This window comes from Cololabis saira, chromosome 4 (genome assembly GCF_033807715.1).
Source record: "Cololabis saira isolate AMF1-May2022 chromosome 4, fColSai1.1, whole genome shotgun sequence".
Classification (NCBI taxonomy): domain Eukaryota; kingdom Metazoa; phylum Chordata; class Actinopteri; order Beloniformes; family Belonidae; genus Cololabis; species Cololabis saira.
The window spans coordinates 29,682,242-29,703,619 of NC_084590.1; the positions used below are offsets into that span (position 1 = coordinate 29,682,242).

At 40.3% G+C, this 21,378-nt stretch overlaps 1 protein-coding gene across 2 annotated transcripts in view; it reads right to left on the reverse strand.

The window, feature by feature from the left end:
• rsrc1 (arginine/serine-rich coiled-coil 1) overlaps positions 1-19,663 on the reverse strand; it is a 147,306-nt gene extending 127,643 nt beyond the window's left edge. Inside the window, exons 1-3 of one of the 2 annotated variants that reach the window (XM_061720331.1) lie at positions 19,579-19,653; positions 18,985-19,179; positions 13,246-13,362 (exon numbers count right to left, since the gene is read on the reverse strand). In XM_061720331.1, the coding sequence (XP_061576315.1) occupies positions 13,246-13,362; positions 18,985-19,163 (296 nt within the window). In that variant the 5' untranslated portion in view covers positions 19,164-19,179; positions 19,579-19,653. Of the gene's footprint in view, positions 1-13,245; positions 13,363-18,984; positions 19,183-19,578 lie in introns of both variants that reach the window. The other variant, XM_061720329.1, reaches the window with a different exon arrangement.
• Between the last annotated feature and the right edge of the window lie 1,715 nt (positions 19,664-21,378).

The window sequence follows — 21,378 nt, forward strand, 5'->3', positions numbered from 1 at the left end:
TGTGTGTGTGTGTGTGTGTGTGTGTGTGTGTGTGTGTGTGTGTGTGTGTGTGTGTGTGTGTGTGTGTGTGTGTGTGTGTGTGTGTGCGTGTGTGTGTGTGTGTGTGTGTGTCAGTGCAGTATGTGTTGAAGACCCAGAATCTTCATTGGCACATATGCCCAGTGTCACTCAGCCTCCTCATCGCAACCCTAAACTTGTCCGTCTGGTGTGGACCCACAACCTTTGGCCTTTGTGCAGCCCCAGCTCGACATGACACCCATTACCAGCTGGAACAAAGCTTTTGGGGAGGGGTCTGGAGTCGGGGGTGTACCCGACTCAGCCACTCAGTCCAGATGCAAGGTCAAGTGGAGGTCTCACTTCTACTAGGTGCTAACTTGCCAACTTGCTCACAGCCCTCACGCAACTGCAACCCACTTTTTCCCTCTTTTCATCCATCACGACTAGAAACAATGACTTGAGCTGCGTTAGGAAAGAGTTGTCATTGCCTACATCTGTGAGAGGGTGGAAAGAAGAAAAAGATAGAAAGGAGGGGGACAGGGAATGCTGATTAAATGGGACTATAGGTGAAGGACAGTAGGAGGTAAGGCAGAGAGAAAAAAGGATTCAAATAATGAAAAAGCGTTATGAAAGTTAGGAGTCAGGAAAGGCCAGGAAAACAAAAGAAGAATAAAAAAGAAAATGGGACTTTGCAGACAGAGCTACTCCACATCAAGCTGGCTCCAATTAGCAGGTGTGCTCACAGACACCGGCACCCCCCACCACCCCACCCCAACCTCAGTCAGGGAAGATGTATTTTTCTACCTTTTATACACATGTATTTATGAAGTGGTAGGAGATCTGAGGGCCCTTAGCATAACAGCCTTTTATTGTTTAAATGTGGACTGCTCGGCCCCGTGTGCTTAAGTGATTTAGGAACCTCACAACTCCTGTATAAGAAAAATCATAAACGCTGAGACAAACCATGTGGGCGGACTGTAAAAGACATCGAGGAACAGACCGACAAAAAGCAGACACGCATTCCACTGCTGAAGGGAAACTAAACTTAATTAAACACCCAGGGCACGACTAGAGTAGCACCTTTTCTTTTATATAAATCATCTATTAGTCTTTACCTTTTTTTTTCTGGAACAACATAAAGTTGTCTTCTGACATAAGAGAGGCCAGGCTCATAAAGAAGTATCTAAAAATCATTTTTATGAACTGCTGTCAAAACTAAACGAGAAAAGGAGGGGAAGAAATGAACACACAGGGACCAAGAAATGAATAGAAACTGAAAACAGTCACCTCTCTCCTCTAATACAGCTGTCACTTCAGCGACTCCACTTGTCCCACGGAGAGGGATAGAAGTATCCCGCACAGAAGGTAGATTTTAAAGAGCAGCGGATGGGTTTATTTTTGTAGTGCAACACTGACCTCTGTGACTGCAGAGAATATAAAATCAGAAATATACACACACATACAGTTAAATGAAAATTGTCACAGCCAAGATGACTTCATCTTTTGTATCTTTTGCTTATTCTAAACTTATTTTATACCTTTATTTTTGCCATTTTCCGTAATATCTTTATTTTTATTAACATGAACACATTTAATTCGAACCCATAAAAGCGATTCATTATTCACCTGCACAAGTCCACACTTCTTTATCACACCATTAGTGTGTGTCAATATTCTAATGAGTTTTCCAGCGACCTTCATTACCAACAAAATGGTTGACTGGATTTTAAATAACTACATTTTCACAGTTTGATTTGAAGCCAAAATCAAAACGTCAAGTTGTCTATTCAGCCAGTCACAGAAGCTTTCTGCTCTTTGGTCGGCCAATCATGCGACAGTTGGCCACGTATCCGTTGGCTGTTCCATCTATCGCTGCTTCCTCATCATGTCCCTTGCTCTGCCAAAACCCGAGTAGATAGAGCAAAAAGAAAGACTAATTTCAAATAGAAAATCTCAATGTGCTTGCTGAGAAAGTGTTTCATTACTCTGAAAAGATTGTCAAGGTTTCAGTCAAGAAGCACGTGATCCTTGTTTCATTTCTCTGTCGTTCTTTCTTGTTTGTTTTTTTTCCTCCTCTTTTTCCACGAATTATTACTAAATGTGAGACTGAAACCACATGTGAGTGTGTGTTTGTGGCTGCTTTGCTCGTCCAAAGTTAACTGACAAGTGCAGGCAGTGGTTCCATTAGCTGGCAATTTGCTCTCAAGTAGTCAGGTGTGGAGAGAAGGCATGACAGTGGGTTTTTATTTGCAGACACGGCACACATGGCTCTAGTTAGGACGTTAGGGTTAAGAGAGCTGGTCACACACATAATCCTAAACTGTAATTCAAACACTTTCTGAAGCACATACATTCTTAAACATGCAAGGACCTGTGTGTGAATTTGACTCAAGCTACAAAAAAGGAGATCAGTGTGTCTCAACTATTGTTAACATATTTGCTTATTCTTAAAAAGTCAATGTATAAATATTTGCTCCAAGGTTAACCCTATTAGTTTTAGTACAACTGCGCCAGCCTATCCTCCGAGTCTTAGCATCCATATGGTTTTAAACCATATCATACCAAGAGTACAAGGCACTCACAGCTGACTGAGGTTTGTCCATGCATGCTCTCTTAGCCGGGGTCTCTGAGGACTGGCTAAAAACCTGGCCGAGGAATCACACACAGCACAAACATACCTCCCCTCCCTTGCATGTGTGTTGCGTGGTTAGGAGTGAAATGAAGAGCTGTGGACAGACGGTGGTGTTTATTTGTGCATAAATTAAGAGCAGAAGCTGTTAATTAAAAGGGGGAAAACAAGAACAGATAAAATATAACTTTGCTAATCAACTACTTGGCAAGGTGACCTCTGAATGTGTGGGCCATCGTTCTAAGACCTGCCGTCCTGCTGGGAAAGTGACATAAGGGGCCAATGTGCAGGTCTGGCTATGAGCAGTAGGCAACTAGTAGAGCTCCCCCTCCTCTTTACTCTCTTTCCATCTATGTGTCACTGTCTTTCTAGCTCTCTCTACCCTCCTTCTCCGCCCTAAGCGTTATTAGACCCAGGGCTCTGCTGTGGCTCCAAACAGCTCAATGACAACACACAGGGCCTGCCAATTAGAAATAATTAGACAGTCATTTCAGTGGCAAGTCTTTTTAAGTGCATATATAACGATGCAATGATGCTTATTAGCCGGCCTAAGCCAGCGAGGACCAGGGCCTCAAACGCTTTGGTGCTGGAAAAAATAATTATGCCAGTGATCACAAAGTGAGCTGCACATCTCTGTACTTCACCTCGACGCGTTTCAAAAATCCACTTCATTAGCTCCCGTAATTAATCCTCCATTAATTGCAGGAAAAGCCCAGTTTACCTCCCTTCGTTTCTAATTATCATCTTATAAATAGTTATGGTTCTAATTAATGTGTTCATTAGGCAGGATATTTCTCTCAAAGCCTCGCTGGGAGCCAAAGGTCCGGCTCGGCTCTCTCTGAAGCCTAACCAGCCAGAAGGTGAGGCCATCCTGCCTGCATTTGCTTTTATTTTACTACATTCAACCTCCTAATTGGCATTTAAAACCCAATTTGGAAGAACTTCAAGAAGCTTAAATAGAAAAGAGAGAGAGAAAAAAGACAGTATGGACCGAGAAAGACGGAGAGAAAGAAAAAAAGATACATTTGGTGTTCATTTTCTTCCTCTTGGTCTGGCCAGACGGATGAGGTTTTTTACTGTCGTAAAGTGAAAACAATGAGGGCTGACTGAATGCTATTAGACTTTGGCATTAATTAAGTTTAATTTGCACAACTCCAAATCTGTGCATCACCAAGGAAAGGTGAGAATGACACACTTCAAACAGTTTTCAAGTCCCCCAAAAATGCTTGAATACCCAAAATCCTTTTCTACATGGAGTCGGCACAGATGGATACATCAAACCTGCCATAAACGAGCACTAAGGGATCTCCCATTTCCACGCAACGTCTAAAATTCAATGACTGCTTTTCCAACTGACATTATAGCATTTCAGGTGTCACTATTTATTATCCATATTTACGAGACGAATGGATAAAGCAAGAAAAAGTTACAATATTTTATGTTAAATGTGTTTGTGGTTGGGACGATCAACCCAACTACCTTGTTGGGTCATCAATGTGAAAAGACAGGTATGAAGCCTTTTGTGAGGCGAATTTTCCATTTCTGTGTGCGTGCGCTGCTCACCGTAGACTCTGAAGCTAGGTTGCTACCCAAGGGACTGGACTAGTGTGTTGTGAAACTGCAGGATGGAGGGGTGTGATGGGATTGGAGGTGGAGGGGGAAGGGGGGGTCCTTTGGCAGTAGAGGAGAGCACTGCTTGCGGCGAGGCAGGGATGAAAGAGGCTGTCTGTGTCAGTCACTTATTCTACCCTTTGGTAAATAAAGGTTTCTGACAACAAAGCTGAGCAGTGCTTGACTGGCCTTTGGAGCAAATAAATAAAAAAAGACAACACAAAAACAGAGTAAGACAGAGGCAAAGAGGAAAAGAGGAAAACAACAACCAACATGTTTAGATCTTACAACTGGAAGCGTGTTGGTTTTTATCTGGCTGAGAAGACACAGCTGAACTAAACCAGGTTATCTTTCTCTTTAAATCAACACCTCAAGCCTGGTTAAAAGAAAGGGTTAAAATATCATCATGTGGAAGAGGAAGAGAAAAAAAAGAAGTTGAGGGTTTGTGGAATAATTGATAGGATTACCAATATGGTTTATTAGATGAACACTGGCCATAAAGTGTAGAAGGTCATACAGGTGTGATATTAAAAAAATAAAGAAATAAAGAAGATGTCTTTGTTTATGATGAGGGAAAATGTTTGCTTTCACAGATGAAATATACTTATGTCACAATGGATAGCAGTGACAGCATATGACTCCCATTAAAACTGAGACTGAGCACAATAGAAGTGGTGAAGACAACACAGAAGACATAAAAGGAAATGTACACCAACATGAAGCAGATCGAAGAGGTGAAGAGGTGAGTCTGGCAAACTCCATAATGTCTCTGCAACAGCTGTCTTTCAGTGCAAGAGGAGGAGGACGTTTGATCTACAGAGCTCCGCCTTCAATCATCAGCTGTTTAAAGTAAACATGCTGTAGCGTATCCAGGACTGCTGGCACTCCGACTGAGGACAATTTCTCGCTGGTGAGTCTAAAGACTCTCAGGATTGTTAAATTCAATGGCGGCTCAGTTTTGTGGTGTTTAAACTTTGACTGTCATGCTCTTCAGCATTTGAATGGCTAAGAACAGTCTTAAATTGGACAATGAGCTGTGACTAAGGATTTGTGTAAAACATTGAGGTTAGTGAGATAGTTTGAGAGAGTTTAAAAAAATAAAGCCATCTGTCAAACAGGAAAAATAAACATTACTTAGAAGAAGCCTCAGGTTTCACCTGTCTAGCCTTGATTCATGTTACCGAAACCGAGTAAACAACTTACAGTGGATAAAAACGACCCACAGGAGCACCAGGAGGGTCAAGTGATTTGCATATGGATTCAACAGTTTATAATCTTGAAACTCCCCATCAATGGGTTTAAGAGTGAGGCATCCTTCTGGGTGGAAGATTAAACCAAGAAAAGGAAGTCCAGCTGCCTTGATTAAAGCCTTTGAAAAATGACCATGACCTGGATGACTAAAGTTACACCAGCGTAGTGCTGTTCTTACGCTTAACTCAGTCATCCTGCTATTACCAGAAATGACAACGGTACACTTTATTCTTTGGCTGCTTCACCTGAGTTACCTACTTGTTACCCCCAAACAATTTCAACAGTTGTAAATTCCAAACAAAATTGACCTTAATGTCTTTGTGGTGTGTGTAAACTCTCGCTTTTTTAATGAAAGATTCAAGCTGTATCATTGGCACCAAACACCAGATCCTGGCCTATTTTTAATTGAAAATGTATCAAAAAAGTGTCCCACCACTTCCTCCACATTAACAATGTGGAGGAAGTAGATGCACTTATTCACTCAAAGTAGTGTGTAGTCTAACGTGCAAGTAAATAATTTGGAACATAGACATTATCTTTGCTGCTGGCCAGTAAAAGATTTGATATTGAAAATGTAACAGTCAAATTGAAAATATAACAGTCAAACTGCAAATCACCTTGGCTTTATGATGTCATCATTGACACACAAGAAAATTATACATAAATCAAATACGGGTTCTGCTGTTCAATATTTTGCATCAGTAAAATAGTGTATGTGCTTTTAAAAACATATTAAAAGTACAAGAGGGCCACTAGAACATACTATGAGCTACAAGTCTTATAAGTCCAGGTTGCTTTTAATAGTTTTTCGAATTTCTCTTCATTGTATCCATCAGCACCTCCAATAATTCATCTGCAACAGCAAAATCTAACAGATTTCTCCTGTCATGTCCTCAAAACACACTCTGGCCTACTTCCCTGTAAAGCAAGCAACACCCAAAACCACCTGCTATGCCATACACACTGTGTGAATTAATACACGATAGACACAAATGCACTGAAACGTTCCCACCCAAGCTGATCCAGGTGCAAGAAAATCTAGGAGGCCGAATAACTCTCTGACAATTAAGTTGTTGATTTTCCCTCCCTTGCCCTCCATCTTCCCACACTACTCTTTCCTGCCTTCCTTCTATCGTGTACAAGACCTCACCACTCCTCCTCTTCCCATTCCCAAGCTGTGTGGGTGACCTTGTGCACACTCCATGTCGAACCAAGGCAGAAAAAGCTATCTAGCAGATGTATGACACCTCATCTCATAAAGGAGAAAATTGCTGTGTGAAATAAATAACAGGCCATCCCTCTACGTGCACATGCATGCACACACCTACGCAGACATGCCTGATCTCCTGTCCAGAAAGCAGAGCTCATGTTATAGAAGTCTAAATTCTATAACATGAGCCATCCCGGGGAGACTTTATATATAGCATTAGATTTATTTCTAATATGACTGATTGACAGACAAACGACGACTGTGCTTAGTGAAGCAACCAGCCGATTGTACCAACCTGGTGCCTCTAATCTAGTTATTTCATTGTTGAGTCAACATGTTAAACGGTATTGTCTGCCAGCAGCTCTGGAGATATTGCAGCAAGGGACCTGCTAACCAAGGCTAACTTTTACTGACTGTGGTGGCCGTGTTCCCGTTGGATTCCAAAGCAACATGACTGCACCAGGTACGAACAAAATATGGGCTTTAAAACTGCTCTTCAGAAAATCCAGAGGGTCACGTGACCTAATGCTTCCTCCATTGTTTTACACAGCCTATGAGTGTCACCCACCGTTAGCCTGAGGACAGCTAAGAAAGGCTCCAGTAGACCCCAATGACCCTACATGGGATAAAGGAGGTATGGAGGTTGGATGGATGAATGTTCATCTGTTCCACCTCTGTTAATAACATTAGAACAGGGGTCGGCAACTCAAAATGTTGAAAGAGCCATATTGGACCAAAAACACAAAAAACGAATATGTCTGGAGCCGTAAAAAATGAAAGGTCTTGTATCAGCCTTAGAATGAAGACAAATGGTGAAAGGAGAAATGTCGAAAAAAAAGTCAAAATGTGGAGAAAAAAGTCAAAATTTAGAGAAAAAAAGTCAAAATGTTGAGATTAATGTTGAAGTACAATCTCGAGAAAAAAGTTCAAATGTTGAGAAAAAAGTGGAAATGTTGAGAAAAAAGTTGAAATGTCGAGATTAAAAAGGAAAGGAAAAGGGGAGAAAAAAAGTGGAAAAAAGGAAAGAAAGAAGAAAAAAGAAAAAAAAAACAAGAAAGGAAAGAAAAAAAGGAAAAAAAGAGAAAAAAGAGAAAAAAAAGACAAAGAAAGAGGAAAAAAAGGAAGAAAAAAAGAAGAAAAAAGGGAAAAAAGGAAAAAAAGAAGAAAAAAGCAAAAAAAACAAGAAAAGAAAGAAAAAAAGAGAAAAGAAAGAGAAAAAAAGAAGAAAAAAAGAAGAAAAAGGGGAAAAAAAGGAAAAAAAGGTGAAAAATTATTGAAAAAGCTCCAGGAGCCACTAGGGAGGGTTGCCGACCCCTGCATTAGAATAATAATGAACAGATCCAGCAGTGTTCAGGAATCAGGAAAAATGTATACACTTGAATAACATTTCTTTCTTAATACTTAAGTTACCATATTGTTTTTTTTTTTGTTGTCCTTTAAAGAAAGTTTTTGGACAGGAAATGGGGGCACAGAGCAAAGGCCCAGAGGTCATGACTCAAACCTGTGCACACCTGCATGGAGACTGTAACCTCTGTACCCAGGGCACCTGCTCAGCCAATAGATCTACCAACATATTGGGTATCCTTAAAAATCTAAATAAAAGCCCATAAAGCTTTTTTAAACTGTCTTACCTATGCAACTAGAAGTTAAAGTTTAAATCTGGACTTACCTTGCAGTGTATAAATGTCTATCTAGGCCACCACCCACAATCCAGATGTTTCAAAGGTGTCTGATATTAATAATGAATCTGGTTGACTAACCTGGCATGCTGGGTGTCAGGTTTTTTTTTTTTAGTCAGCTATGTCCTCAAGGAGAAAGAGAGATAATTACAAGTCTTATTCTCCTTCAACTCAAGACAGCCACCAATCAACAGCGTTACTGAGTCTTGATGGGGCTAAACCCTGACACTAGGATTCTACTGTGCTAACTCATCACAGCCCTGAAATATTAATAAGGAATACCTAAGTCTTTGCGCGTGCCCTGCAGTACATGCAAACCTACAACTGTGAATCCATATTTTCATGCATGAATAACAAAGAATGTTGTACTCTCTTCCTCTTTGATTGGTCGTGGGGTGGATTTATTACACCGACCCTTCCATCTCACCTTCCAATAGTGTTCCTTAACTTGTGAAAACGAAGAACTGATAGAGTGACTGACTGAGCCACACACATCTCCCCCCTGCTGTGGCCGCCAATAAAAGCTGAGCATTACAACGCTCCGCTGAGCTCACCTAAAGACGTGCCTGTGATCTGGCTGTGATGAAAGGCCGTGTCGTCTTTGTTGGACTGGGTACACATCAGATAGCTGCACGCTGCTGCTGCCATGCTCCACTCTGCTCTTCCCCAGCGGACTGGGTCGTGATACTCCCCCCGTGAACATGCATTCACGCAAATTTGCACATACATGCATACGCTCGATCCCCTCACACATGCTCACTTGACAGTGCGCACACAGGCAGACTCGACACACACACGCTGCCTAATATGCCTGCTCACATCAAAGAGAATAAACATTAATGGCAAATAGGTAATATGCTCCTCTTGTCTGTTTTACATTTCAGGGCAAGATTGACTGCCTCTGGGGGACCTGGCCCTTCTCTGATTGAGCACGGGGAAAAAAGGAGATAGAAGAGAAGGAGGAAGCAACAATGGATGGTAAACACAAGACAGAGAATTATTCTTATTTCATGTATCCCTTTATTTTTTATTTATACAAGAAAGATTGAAAAGAAGGTAATAGCATTCCCTCACTTCGACTCTAAACAGCCCACTATGGTCCTAATCTTCAACCTTGCAATATTATTATATGGATCTTATCATTCTCATTTTTTCTGAATAATATTCAACTCAAGTCTATCTTTTAACCCTGCTACTGCATGATTTTTCCCTTCCTCTTTTCTTTATTTTAGATCTTTTTTACGCAACCTACTCTCTCTGAACTTTTTCTCCACATTGTACTCTAACTTCTCAAGCCCTATCTTTTTCCTCTGTCCAGTCACTGTTTTCCCCCCTTATTCACATTGATGGTGGTGCTGGGCTGGTGTGGCCACGTTGGGTGGGGGCAGCAAAAAGCAGTTCATATCCTATCAGAGTATCAATCATGAGGTCCTGTCCACTCAATCCTCCCCTGATCCATCAGCCAGCCTCTCAGCCAGTCTCATTCACACACACTTTGAGCTCTGACTAATGGCAGTTGTGGCACACGAACACACAGCACACAAAACTGTTTTATTCCACAACCTCAAAAAAGTGTATTTCTATTCACAAAGAGGCGCAAACAATTCTGATAAAACAATTGGTCCTGAATAAATACAGAAACTAAGAAAAGTCTAATCATTTCTCATAAGTGGTTCAACTCTGTATGTCAGATGGTTGTTAGATTAATTGTCAAATAATCTGAAAACTATGTTTTTAAAGTACTGTTTAATTATTGGGTGAACAAACTGTAAAAAGGATGGTGTAGGATTGTCATGGTTTAAACTCCTCGTCTGGTCCCCACAATGGTATGAAACCCCAAGAAAGGCAAGAAATGTTAGCAGTAAAATCCCATAGCTGTTCACCTGAAACTAGAAAAATGTGCAATGTTTTTTTTTCAGGATTTATCAGATCATTCATGCGCAACTTTATCTACTACCAAGGTCCACGGAGAGGAAAAGGGTCTTCAAAAGTCAAGACTCTGGTAAGACTTGCAGTTTATCAGGGACGACCCTGATGAAGGCCACAAGCTGAAAGGGCATTTATCTTAAAGCAGCACAATGTAACTTTCAGCTTTTGTTGAGTTTGGCGGCTCCTTTGGACAAAAGCGGTAGTGCTTTACCAGAAAGAACACTATGTTTCCCATGAGCACCAGCGCGTACTGCCGGAAAACTCCTGTCCCCGTCGCCTGCATTTGTTTTGATATTGAATGAGAGAAGACGGGACGGACTTTCAAAACTACTTTTCTGTTTTCAGCAGTCGTTTGCAGGATGGATAGCGAAGAGGTAATGTATCTATTTTTGGCTAAACAATATAATATGACGAGGTTGAAAATCACTAAGTTCAACTTGGTTTTTATTAGTGAAGTCACCCCCTCCCCCCTGTCCTGTTTCAGTGAGATAATGCAAACTACAAACGCTCTGGTTTTGTTCTACTGAACCTTTTTCCTATCACGTTTTTTAGAGGGACTTCGTCATAAATTAGTATTCCAACATACTTACTGACAAAACAAAAAAATACTTTATAACCTGTGAATAACTGAATGTTTTGCAGGTCAGCCCTGCACAATTTTACAGTTCTCAGGAAAAATAGAAATGTTCTATACATTTTCTTTGCATTGCATTCTTTCCTCTAGTGCTGTAATTCTATTCAATTGTATTATTATTTTATAAAGCTTCCTCATTGCCAATTACACAATTTTATGATCACTATTATTCTGTGTCTGTTGTTGATATTGTTAGTAATTTTAGAATTACCAAAACCCAAGACGAATGTGAAAACATTCTAATTTTGATTCTTATTGAACATAGAACTCTACATTTACATTTGTATCATAACAATTCTGTCTCTTGTTTTATCCCCATAAATCCCCATCGGTCGGACATCCCTCCTCGTCTTTCAGCTCACGCCAGCGGGTTAACGCCGGGCCAATGTTTATTCTTGTTTCTTTTAAATTCATTTAGCTTGTTACTCTCACGCTTTCTTTTTTTCACCTTCTCCGTTAAAACTTTTATTTTCTTCAGATTCTTCGCTGCTTCGGACATGATAACAACTCGTGTTTAGCTCACCACCAGTTCCCTTGAGCTCTGCTCTCCACGCTCCGCCCAACTTTCGTCTCGACTGCGAATCGGGAAGGAGGGGGAAGTGACGTATGCCGTAAAGCAGTCAAAGCCGTAAAAATGTGTAGTTTTTTTGTGTGGCAGGGTTCCTACCATGCTCCTCAAAGTTACATAGTGCCAGTGAAGGCGATACAGACCCCTCAGACCATGACAGAGGTTCATTAAACCTGTTGGAAGTTGATGTACCATCACAATGACTCTGGAAATATGATATTAAGGTGGAGAAGTTACATAGTGCTGCTTTAATATTTATCAATCATTTCCTTTGAGTATTTTAATAAATCATTTCATCTTTATTACCATCTATTAAATCGCTGCTGCATTTTCCTGCTAAAACAGAAGCAAAAGTGTCAGCACAAATTCCAGCAGTCATCATCAGCTCCTAAAATGTGACATCAATGCAATCATTTTGCACACCCCTACCTTCAACACGGCCTCCACCTCACAACCCCCCCAGACTCTCCCACCAAGACCAGCCCATCCCACCTGCTCCACGCTTACCGCTAAGCTGATTACACAACGCAAAATCCTAATCACAATGCAGTGTTTGTGAGCGCTGATGTTGTCAACTGTTGTTCTAAATCTCCCAAATCTCCTCAACCTTTCATCTCACACCACACCGGCGATGCCATTTTTGACTAATGTTTTAATCATCAACAGTTCTGTGAGTGATCGCTACTGTGCTGCAGAGAGTAGAGATACAATGTGTGGAATCCATTTGGTTGAATCCTCTTAATAAATGGCTTCAGCACAGAAATTTGTAGAGCTTGTGGTCTGAGAGTTGAAGTGTGGCGTCTTTTCATGGCACTATCAACCACACATGTCAAAGCATCTCCGTTGCATAATCCCTTCATCCTGAAACCTCTGTAATGAAGATATTAAAACACTTTTTCCTTTGTGATTAAAATGATCTCTGCTCCCCCCCGAAGCCATACACAAGTAAACAAAGGGCCTTGCTCGTGCATATATTATGACAACCTCTTCTTCAATTGTGCATCTGTGCATGTTTTTATAGGTTTGAGACGGTCTGTGTGTGTGTGAGGGATTTAAAACAGCACAGTTTACTGGTTCATTAGCAGCAGATTATCTATGCTAATGACATGGATCACCACACACAGAGCTTTGTCTTTATGTTTCTGAAAGGGATGCAAGACTCGCTAGCGTTGAGAGCGTGTTTGTGTTCACACTGCGGTGCAGGTGTGTACACATTAGTCTTGCATGAATAACTTTCTCCTTTGCGGGAAAAAAAGGAAAGAAAAAAATACTTAACTGCACCAATAACAATCATTATTCATCTATTTATGTATGGCTAATGATTTTTTAAATTGCATTCATGAGGGAAGGGAGAGGTGAATTTGGGCAGACAGATGGACTGCTGTTGCATAAGACCCACTGTTTCATTAATACACACAGAGTAAAACCACTGAGTGTAACCTGAGACATGACTGCACGCACAGTCAACACGGTAACACACACTTCTGCCTTTGATTAAATATTTTATGTGTTTACATCTGATGATACTGATGAAACTTACAAAATGTTTATTTTCCTATACCAAGAAAAGTCTGTGATCGTTACACGAAAGCACTTCAACTGAAATGGTTTTTTCTGAGTAATAGAGGCAACGCATATAACTTGCTTCCCCTCTCTGTCGCAAAATCCTCAAAAGCTGCATTAAACCTCTGTGTGAATGAGCAAAGCTCCAGTTGTGCTGAATGAAAAAGATGTTACCTCCTGTCCCGGCTGCGTGACCTACGTGAGCGGTGGCTCCTCCCTTTCTCCCTCTCGGCACTCCTCCTCCTGTGAGATGAACCGCGGGATGAACTGCTGCTGGAACGCTGTCTTCTCCTAGTGTGCACACACACATAAAAATACTAATTCAATTCTACCATTGGCAGGGCCCTTGAAGCCAAACAACAGTCTCACAGCGGGGTATCGGCAATAGAAAACATACAAATTTGGTTGGATCTCAGTGTGGAAAATATGCTTTCTGAGAAAAGCTTGTCGTTTTAATTAGTGCTTAAAATTCTTTCATGGCCATTTGCCATATTTGTACACTGCCTCTCAGTATACGATGCACAAACAAGTCCAAAATCTTACTAAAGCACTCCTATATAAAATCCCTCCTCACTTAACCTTATGCTCCACCCTGCGATAGCAAGTTAATTCTCTGCATTCATTCACCAGAGTACTGCAACTCTACCCTCCTCTGCAAAACCAAAATGCTGCATTCCTGATCTGTTCTGCTTTTAATTCCAACAGCAAACATGTTTTTGCCGAGCTCACCTGTTATCAGAAGCTCTGTTGACTATTTTGCATTAGTGAACAATCTCATCTGTGGTCCAAAGCTGAAAACCATGCAGGCTGCCCTGCAGTTCCTCCACAGGGGCCCTTTGGTGCTCTGCTGCTCTTTAATGTGGATACAGCACAGTGTAGCATCTATTTTCCAAACACCACTTACACCATGTTCCTACTGATATCAAAAAGCAGGAGGCGTTTATGGGTGATGAATTTAAATGTGGAAACTCTCTCCTGTACTGTACAAACAATTTGTGAAATATTCATTATTTAAACTCTCTTCTTGTCTCACCAAAGCCAAAAACAACCAAATCTTTTTAGCATACCCTGAAGAAATAAAAACAAAAACTTCAGTCCTATGGGACCTCTGACAGAAGATAAGAAAAAGGCAAGCAATACAAATAACAAAGAGGCTGAACTATCAAACAAGATTTGTACCACTTTGTACCACCACAAGATCTATTAGTATTCTAAGGGCTGGATCCTGAGAGCAGGCCCTACGAAATAACTTCCACTCCACAAAACCACTTCACACATCACACTGAAGAAGTAGAAACTGTTGAGCAGAGGTTTTGTGGGAGGTGGTGTTGGTGCACATATTTTTTACAAAAGCATGCATAAATGTAATGTAATAAAAAACATTAGCTAAAATACAAGTGATGGGAGACTGATATTTAACACAGAAACATTTCAGAGAAAACCCTATTGCATCCAAGGGGTTGTTTTGCATGAATCTCACTTACACAGTTGATACAATTACTCTTCTTCAAGATACATGTTAATATATGGTCATGATTTCACCCCTCAGAAAATAAGCACTCCTCTGTGACCTTATGTGAGGTCAGTTTACATGTTTTGTGCAGACTGAAATGAATACAAATGTGTGCTCTCTTTCGTATGAGATGATTTAACAGAATTGGTTTCATCAGACAAACGAAGCCATGGTTAATTGATCAAAATCTCCTGCCAATAGATGAGACTGTTGTCTGTTGTCCCAGGGTTTACACTGCCCACCCAGTCCCATTCTGTGCAAGCAAGCAATGACTTCCCATTAGCAGTAATGGACCTTGACCAAGTCTCATAAATAATTACCAGCAACTAGCCTTGTCTGACAAGCCACACACATACAGTGGTGGCGAGAGGGAGGGAGGGAGGGATGGATGGATGGATGGATGGATGGATGGATGGATGGATGGATGGATGGAGACTGCGTAATCTAAATTAATTCTAACTACAATAAAAACAAATTACATATTTTCTGTTAACTGTATGGCACAAGTCGACACAAGTTTCAAAAAAAATCATTACAATTAATTATAGCTTTCTCAATTTACATTTATGAATTCCAGAGAAAAAAAATCTAAGCCAGAACAAAATATTCTATTCTTCTTTGCTAAACCTTCTCTTCTCATATAAATATTACATTGTATGAAAACTGTATTCTTCATTTTCAAGGTCATACATAATATTATTTGTGCTGTGTTTTTCCTCGTTAGTGTACTAGTTCCAGAAATTCTCCCAGTCATTTTTTTCTGGTTTCTATTGTATTTCAGTATTGACAGCATTTTCACAGATAAACATGCTTCACATTGTACATTAATAGAATACTTTATTGTCACTATGCATGGGTACAGTGAGATTGAAAGCAGGATCCCCTTTCCAGTGCAAAGACAGTGCAAACAGTGTTGAATCAATATAAAATATATACAAGAAATATTAAATATTTTTAAAAAAATAAAAAATACGTACAATAGTAACTAAGAGGTGAGGGGAAATTGAACAAAATTCAAAATATGAGTGCACACTGATATACCATATATGAATAAAGCCTTACAAAAAGAGACTATTCATAGTCAACTAATGTACCTTTGATGATGCAGGACTCAAATGCTTCTTTTAACTGATGCACAGAGCTTCTAATTACTTAACAACCATCTCAGAAAACACATCATGTGCTCATGGAAAAGATTCTGTTCTGATTCAGTAGGGTCAAATTGTTGGTCTGCACCAAGCAAACTAAACAACTGGGAAGAAAACTTAAACAACTCAAATTATATCAAGAAGTGTCCAATGATTTATTAAAACATGGAAGGACAGTAGTGAACCACAATTTCTAGAAAGAAAAGGGGTTGTTAAAAAAAAAAATCTTGAATTATCATGATCGGAGATCATTTAAATTGTGGTGAAGTTTCATTGAAGAAAATCAATAGCTGAACTCAAGGTGATGTTTAAGGGTGCTTTCACACCTGTCCCGTTTCAAGCAGTTGTTCGGAAACAGGGAGCGTTTCCCCCTAAAGATTGGTTTGTTTGGTATATGTGAACACAGCAATCGCGCTCGGATCCGGCACAAAACAAGCGAGCCGAGATCGTCTAGGAGAGGTGGTCTCGGCTCGCTTCCATTTAAGACCTGGAGCTGTTCGTTTGCAGTGAGAACATAATTGACACAGCACACAGAAACACACAGAAACAAACTAGCCACACTCGCTTACGATGCTCCATAGTTGTTTTATTCCCGAGGTACGGAAGAGGAAACTCCTTCCGTGTTCATTTCTGACCAATGAGAGAACAGTTGGTTCGTGCACGGCATTTGTTAACAGCTTTGAACCGCTACAGACGGTTGGCTTGTGAACACAAACGCCACAAACAAAAAATTAAACAACTGTATCGATTTAGCCCCTGAATCTGAACAAAACAAACGGGCCACAGGTCTGAAAGCAGTCTAAGTGTGAAGGTGGGAGCAATTCCACACACACAATGCAAAGAAAATTCAAATTACTGTGACTGAAAAACTTTGTATCCTTAAGAAAAACACTTAAGCAAGTCTCACTGAAAAAAAGGGGGAAATAAAGGAGTTTCCAAATCCAAGCAACCATAAAAGGTTGGATCCTGGCACCAATGGAAAAAGATCACGTGGTCTGGTGAGTCCAGATTCACCCCTCTCAAGAGTGAAGGGTAAATGTGCAGCAGAGTAAGAAGCACAGCGGTTGATGCACCCATCATACCTGATCCCTGCAGGGCAAGCTTGTTAGAGTATTGTTACAATCTTGAGTTGCATTCATGAGGTCAGCTGACAACCCGAGTGTTTTAAATGACCAGGTTTTACATTCAATAAATGTTTCTCTTGTTCTGATGGCACACGCAAGATCCAAATAGAAGAAGAGAGGTCAGGGGGCATTAAACATTCTTTTCACCCATGGATAGGCCACCGCAATCTTAACCTGACTGAGAATCCTTGGATGTTCGGAAGACTAATCGGAGAAATTCAACTGTCTCATCGTCAGTACAAGATTTTTATGAAAGATTAAAGCAACTCCAGACAGAAATAAGTTTATCAAAATGATATTTTGCTGGAGTAATCAACACGCCTATCAAGTCTCCCGTTTTGGCCGGGAAACTACCGTATTTTACCACTCTTTCCCGCTGTCCTCCCGTATTAGTATTTTCCCGTAAATTTCCATTTTATAACGTAATCATTTTTAAACTGCAAACTGAATTGACACTAGCCTCGCTATTTATTTAAAATAAATAAATGTGTTTTAATTCTCCTTTTGTGTTTTCATTTAGGTTTTATTATGAACTACATACATAGGAAGTACACAGCATTTCAGTGTCAACAAAGGTCGGCCTATCAGGCTACGAGCACATAATTGTAGTTTGTAAGTGGTTGACAGGTATTTATTTTGGATTTCTCCTAAATCTGTTTTAAAATGTAAGATACTGGACCCTGGTTGGGCTGGTGGGACGGCGGCGGGAAAAATGTCCCGTATTTTTAATCGCCCAATCTTCTTTTAGCCGTCTTCAGCTGGTACAAAATGCAGCTGCCCGTCTTTTAACTAACACACCCAGACAAGAGCATATCACCCCGGTCCTCTATTCCCTTCACTGGCTGCCTGTTCGTTTTAGAGTTGATTTTAAACTTTTAATGTTTGTTTTTAAAGCTCTTAATGGCCTTGCCCCTCCTTATTTATCAGAGATTTTAACGGTGCGTGAGCCTGGCAGAGCTCTGAGATCTTCCAACCAACATTTGTTGGAAGTGGCCAGGTCAAAGCAGAAGCACTGGGGTGACCGAGCCTTTTCAGTTGCCGGCCCCAGGCTCTGGAATAAGCTCCCCTGTGAGTTACGCACCATCTCTGACCTGGGCCTTTTTAAATATAAAATGAAAACTTATTTATTCAGGGTGGCTTTTAATACCCAGTAGTGTGGTGACACTTTTTTATACTTGATGTTTTATATGTTCATATGTTTTATTCTTTTGTATGTTATGTAAAGCACTTTGGTTCACCTCTAGGTTGATGTAAGGTGCTATATAAATAAAGTACGGAGGAACCGCCGTCGCGTCGAGTACCGATGAGGACTGAAGCCTGAATTATGGTTCTGCGTTAAATCGACGCAGAGCCTCGCCGTAGGGTACGGGCCCTGCGTTGGTGTAACGCGGAACCATAAATCAGCCTTGAGCGGTAGCCGACGCGTGTCCATGCGCACCATTCTTTGATTCCACCCCTTCTAAGGTGGTTTTGGCATTTAAAAGTTCAAAAGTCTCATCCTTTATCAGCTGGGGTTGCTTATTGTTGTCACTGCATACTACAGGCTGGGGGTGCACCTGTCAGCGGGGCCAATGGGGAACAGCAGCAGTGATGAGCAAAGGGAGAAATTAAAATGGGGTAATGGAAACAAACGCTAAAGGGGTCAGAATAATATCACCATTATTTAGAGTTGTAAGCAAATTCTTGGATTCTTCATTTCTTTGCAATCCTTTTGAAAATAATTTTGTACTTTGAATTTTGTACTTTGTACTTTTGTACTTAAGTACATTTTACACCATGTACTTTTGGTACTTTATTATATTTAAGTTGAGGTACTTTTATACTTTTACTTAAGTAATGTTCTTAATGGGTACTTTTTACTTTTACTTAAGTAATTTTCAAGCAGAAAATTTGTACTTTTACTTAAGTACAATATTTTTGTACTTTTCCACCTCTGCATTTACATTTACATTTTAAATCCAAAACTTGACAGGTATGGTAATCAAAGCAAAGTTGGTGGTCAAAATAATAGTGTGTGGGATTTCTTTTTTTGGCATAGGATGTGTATCTGCATCTGGGGATAAAACACACGCTGTCTACAGTCAACTTCTTCTCTCCATTAAGACTCTCCACTCCTGCCTCTCCTCACCTCCTGTCTCTGTCTCTGGAGCGGGACCTGCTCCGGCGGCTGGCCCTGCGGCTCCGGCTGCTCCTCACCCTGCTGCCGGAGGAAGAGGAGGAGGAGGAGGAGGAGGAGGAACGACGCCGCTGCTTCTTCTTCCTCCTGCTCCCCTTGTCATCCTCACTGTCAGACGAGCGCCGACCCATGCTGGCGCACTCTCAGCTGCTACAACACAGGGATGGTGGTTGCTCATTACAGCAACCGTGGAGGAAACATGTGCAAATCAACTGTTCATTTCACTATAGTGGATTTTACAGAGCAAACACATCCTGTCAGAGAATAACTAGCTCGTGTAGATGTGGCATGTGTGTTAATTAAAGCCCTGTGGCAGAGGTAATAACGCAATAGTTGTGTAAGCGTAAAAATACGAGCGATAAACAGGTAAAATACAATGTTATTGAGGCTAGCTAGCATGCTAATTTAACTATTATGCTTTGGTTCTCATAGTCCGCATTTGGCGAAATGATTTTAGGCTTATCACCACTCTGAAATTAACAGTGCCTCTCATTTCAGTTAATGCATATTGTCCTAAAGCTAAATGTTACAGACAAGCGTCGTTACCTTAAGATAAAAGTCCCGCTCTCAACCTTTAAATCGCTGTAGATTCAACACAACTCAGCCATGCTCTGTTTTCGAGACTCGAGTGGTCAAACCAGAAAACATCGATACGTTCAGGAATTACAGTCAAGCGCAGAGCAATCGATGGCTCTCTATGGGTTTGCAGCTTTTTATTACTCGGTCTATAAGATGTCTTCTTGGAGTAAAAACAACTCTGACAATATTTTTGTTGTTGCTTTTACAAAACTTTAAAAGAAACACGCATTTCATTTCCAAACAGTTTTCATTTCGAGGTTACTTTAGTGTAAAAAAAATGCATATTTTTATTAAAGCTGTAGCACATTTCTGGATGTCTCCACATTTGAAATTTGAAAACCAGTGGTTTACTAACCCACCTTCATAAGTACAAAAGCGATCGTTTTATGGAGCCGCAGCATATTGTTCTCACTTGTATTTTTTTCTTTAAAACCCATCATGACATTTTACTATTTGTGATTTTTTTTCTCAAAGTTTTTAATATTTTTTTATTTATTCACTGAATTGCTTTAACTGTGCAATTATATATTTAGCTTCGATCAGATACCCGTATAGGCTACAACTCACTAAGGGAAATGCCTGTATATTTGCATCCCATCAGACAATCTGTTAAAATTACATATGAAAACAACGCATATTTACATGGAACTACAAAGACAGTTGGGGTAATCACCTATACAATTTGAAAAAGAAAAAATGACATGTTGAAATCTTAAAAACATGCCGCGGCTGAAGGTGAAATGACTATTAATGTCTAGACAAGGAACAGAGGGGCAAAAACTCCCAAACAGATTAAAAAGGGCGGCTGCCTAACATGGAATCCATGCATCCTGCTCTCAGATCCAGCAGGATTAATAGTAATTAATGCCTAGGGTTCAAGATGAAACGCCGTTAATAATTAATTAGGTGAATTGTTAACTCTCCACGTAGAAATAGGGTTTATAGATTGTCAATAAACATGCTTAATTTTTGCATATAATTCATCCTGACATTTTCGAAATTCCGCTGTATCCTGTTTCTTTTCTGGCTACATGTTGCCTCCGCATCTTGTTTAATAGCCCTCCCTCCACACCATTATATCTTCACCGCAAGTGATCCGTTATTTGTTTATTTTTCGCAAATACAAGCGTTCACTTTTTTTTTTTTTTTTTTTACATTTTTTGCAAGAAAATCGAGGAGTTGAAATCATTAATTAGTGAGCCCATTGGCAAATCACTGCAAGAGGCGCTGTAATTAAGCGTTTATGTGCTATTTGGCATCCTAATGGCTTAAAAAGCCCACTGAGGATTAACATTAAGCGATATAGTCTTGTTCATGATGAAAATGCAAAATACATTATTGCTGAATACAAACGTGTGTCATGGTTAGTGTAGAAATAATTCATACTTTTTCACAAAACCTTCACGTCACCCAGCCTTCATGTAACTTAACTTAATAATAATACTGATAATAGCTTTTGTTATAATTATTATTTTTGCAATAATGAGTGTCACTGTAGATATTTTTAGATGTGCAAACATTTTTTAATTTCTTTTCTTTTCTGTAATTCCGTTTCAAATGGGATAAAAAGCGACAGTGTGGTAGCAGTAGAGACACACCGAAAACCTTAAAAAGATGCCAGGCCTCGGGCCAACTATCCTGCAACTGGGGTTAAAGCCAAAAGCGTTCACTTGAACTTGATCTAAAGCTCCTTGTGTAAGCCGGCGCTGCTCCTCTCCTCTCCTCATCCCAGCTGGTCCGCTTTCACCTCTTTTTCTCTCCGTGTCA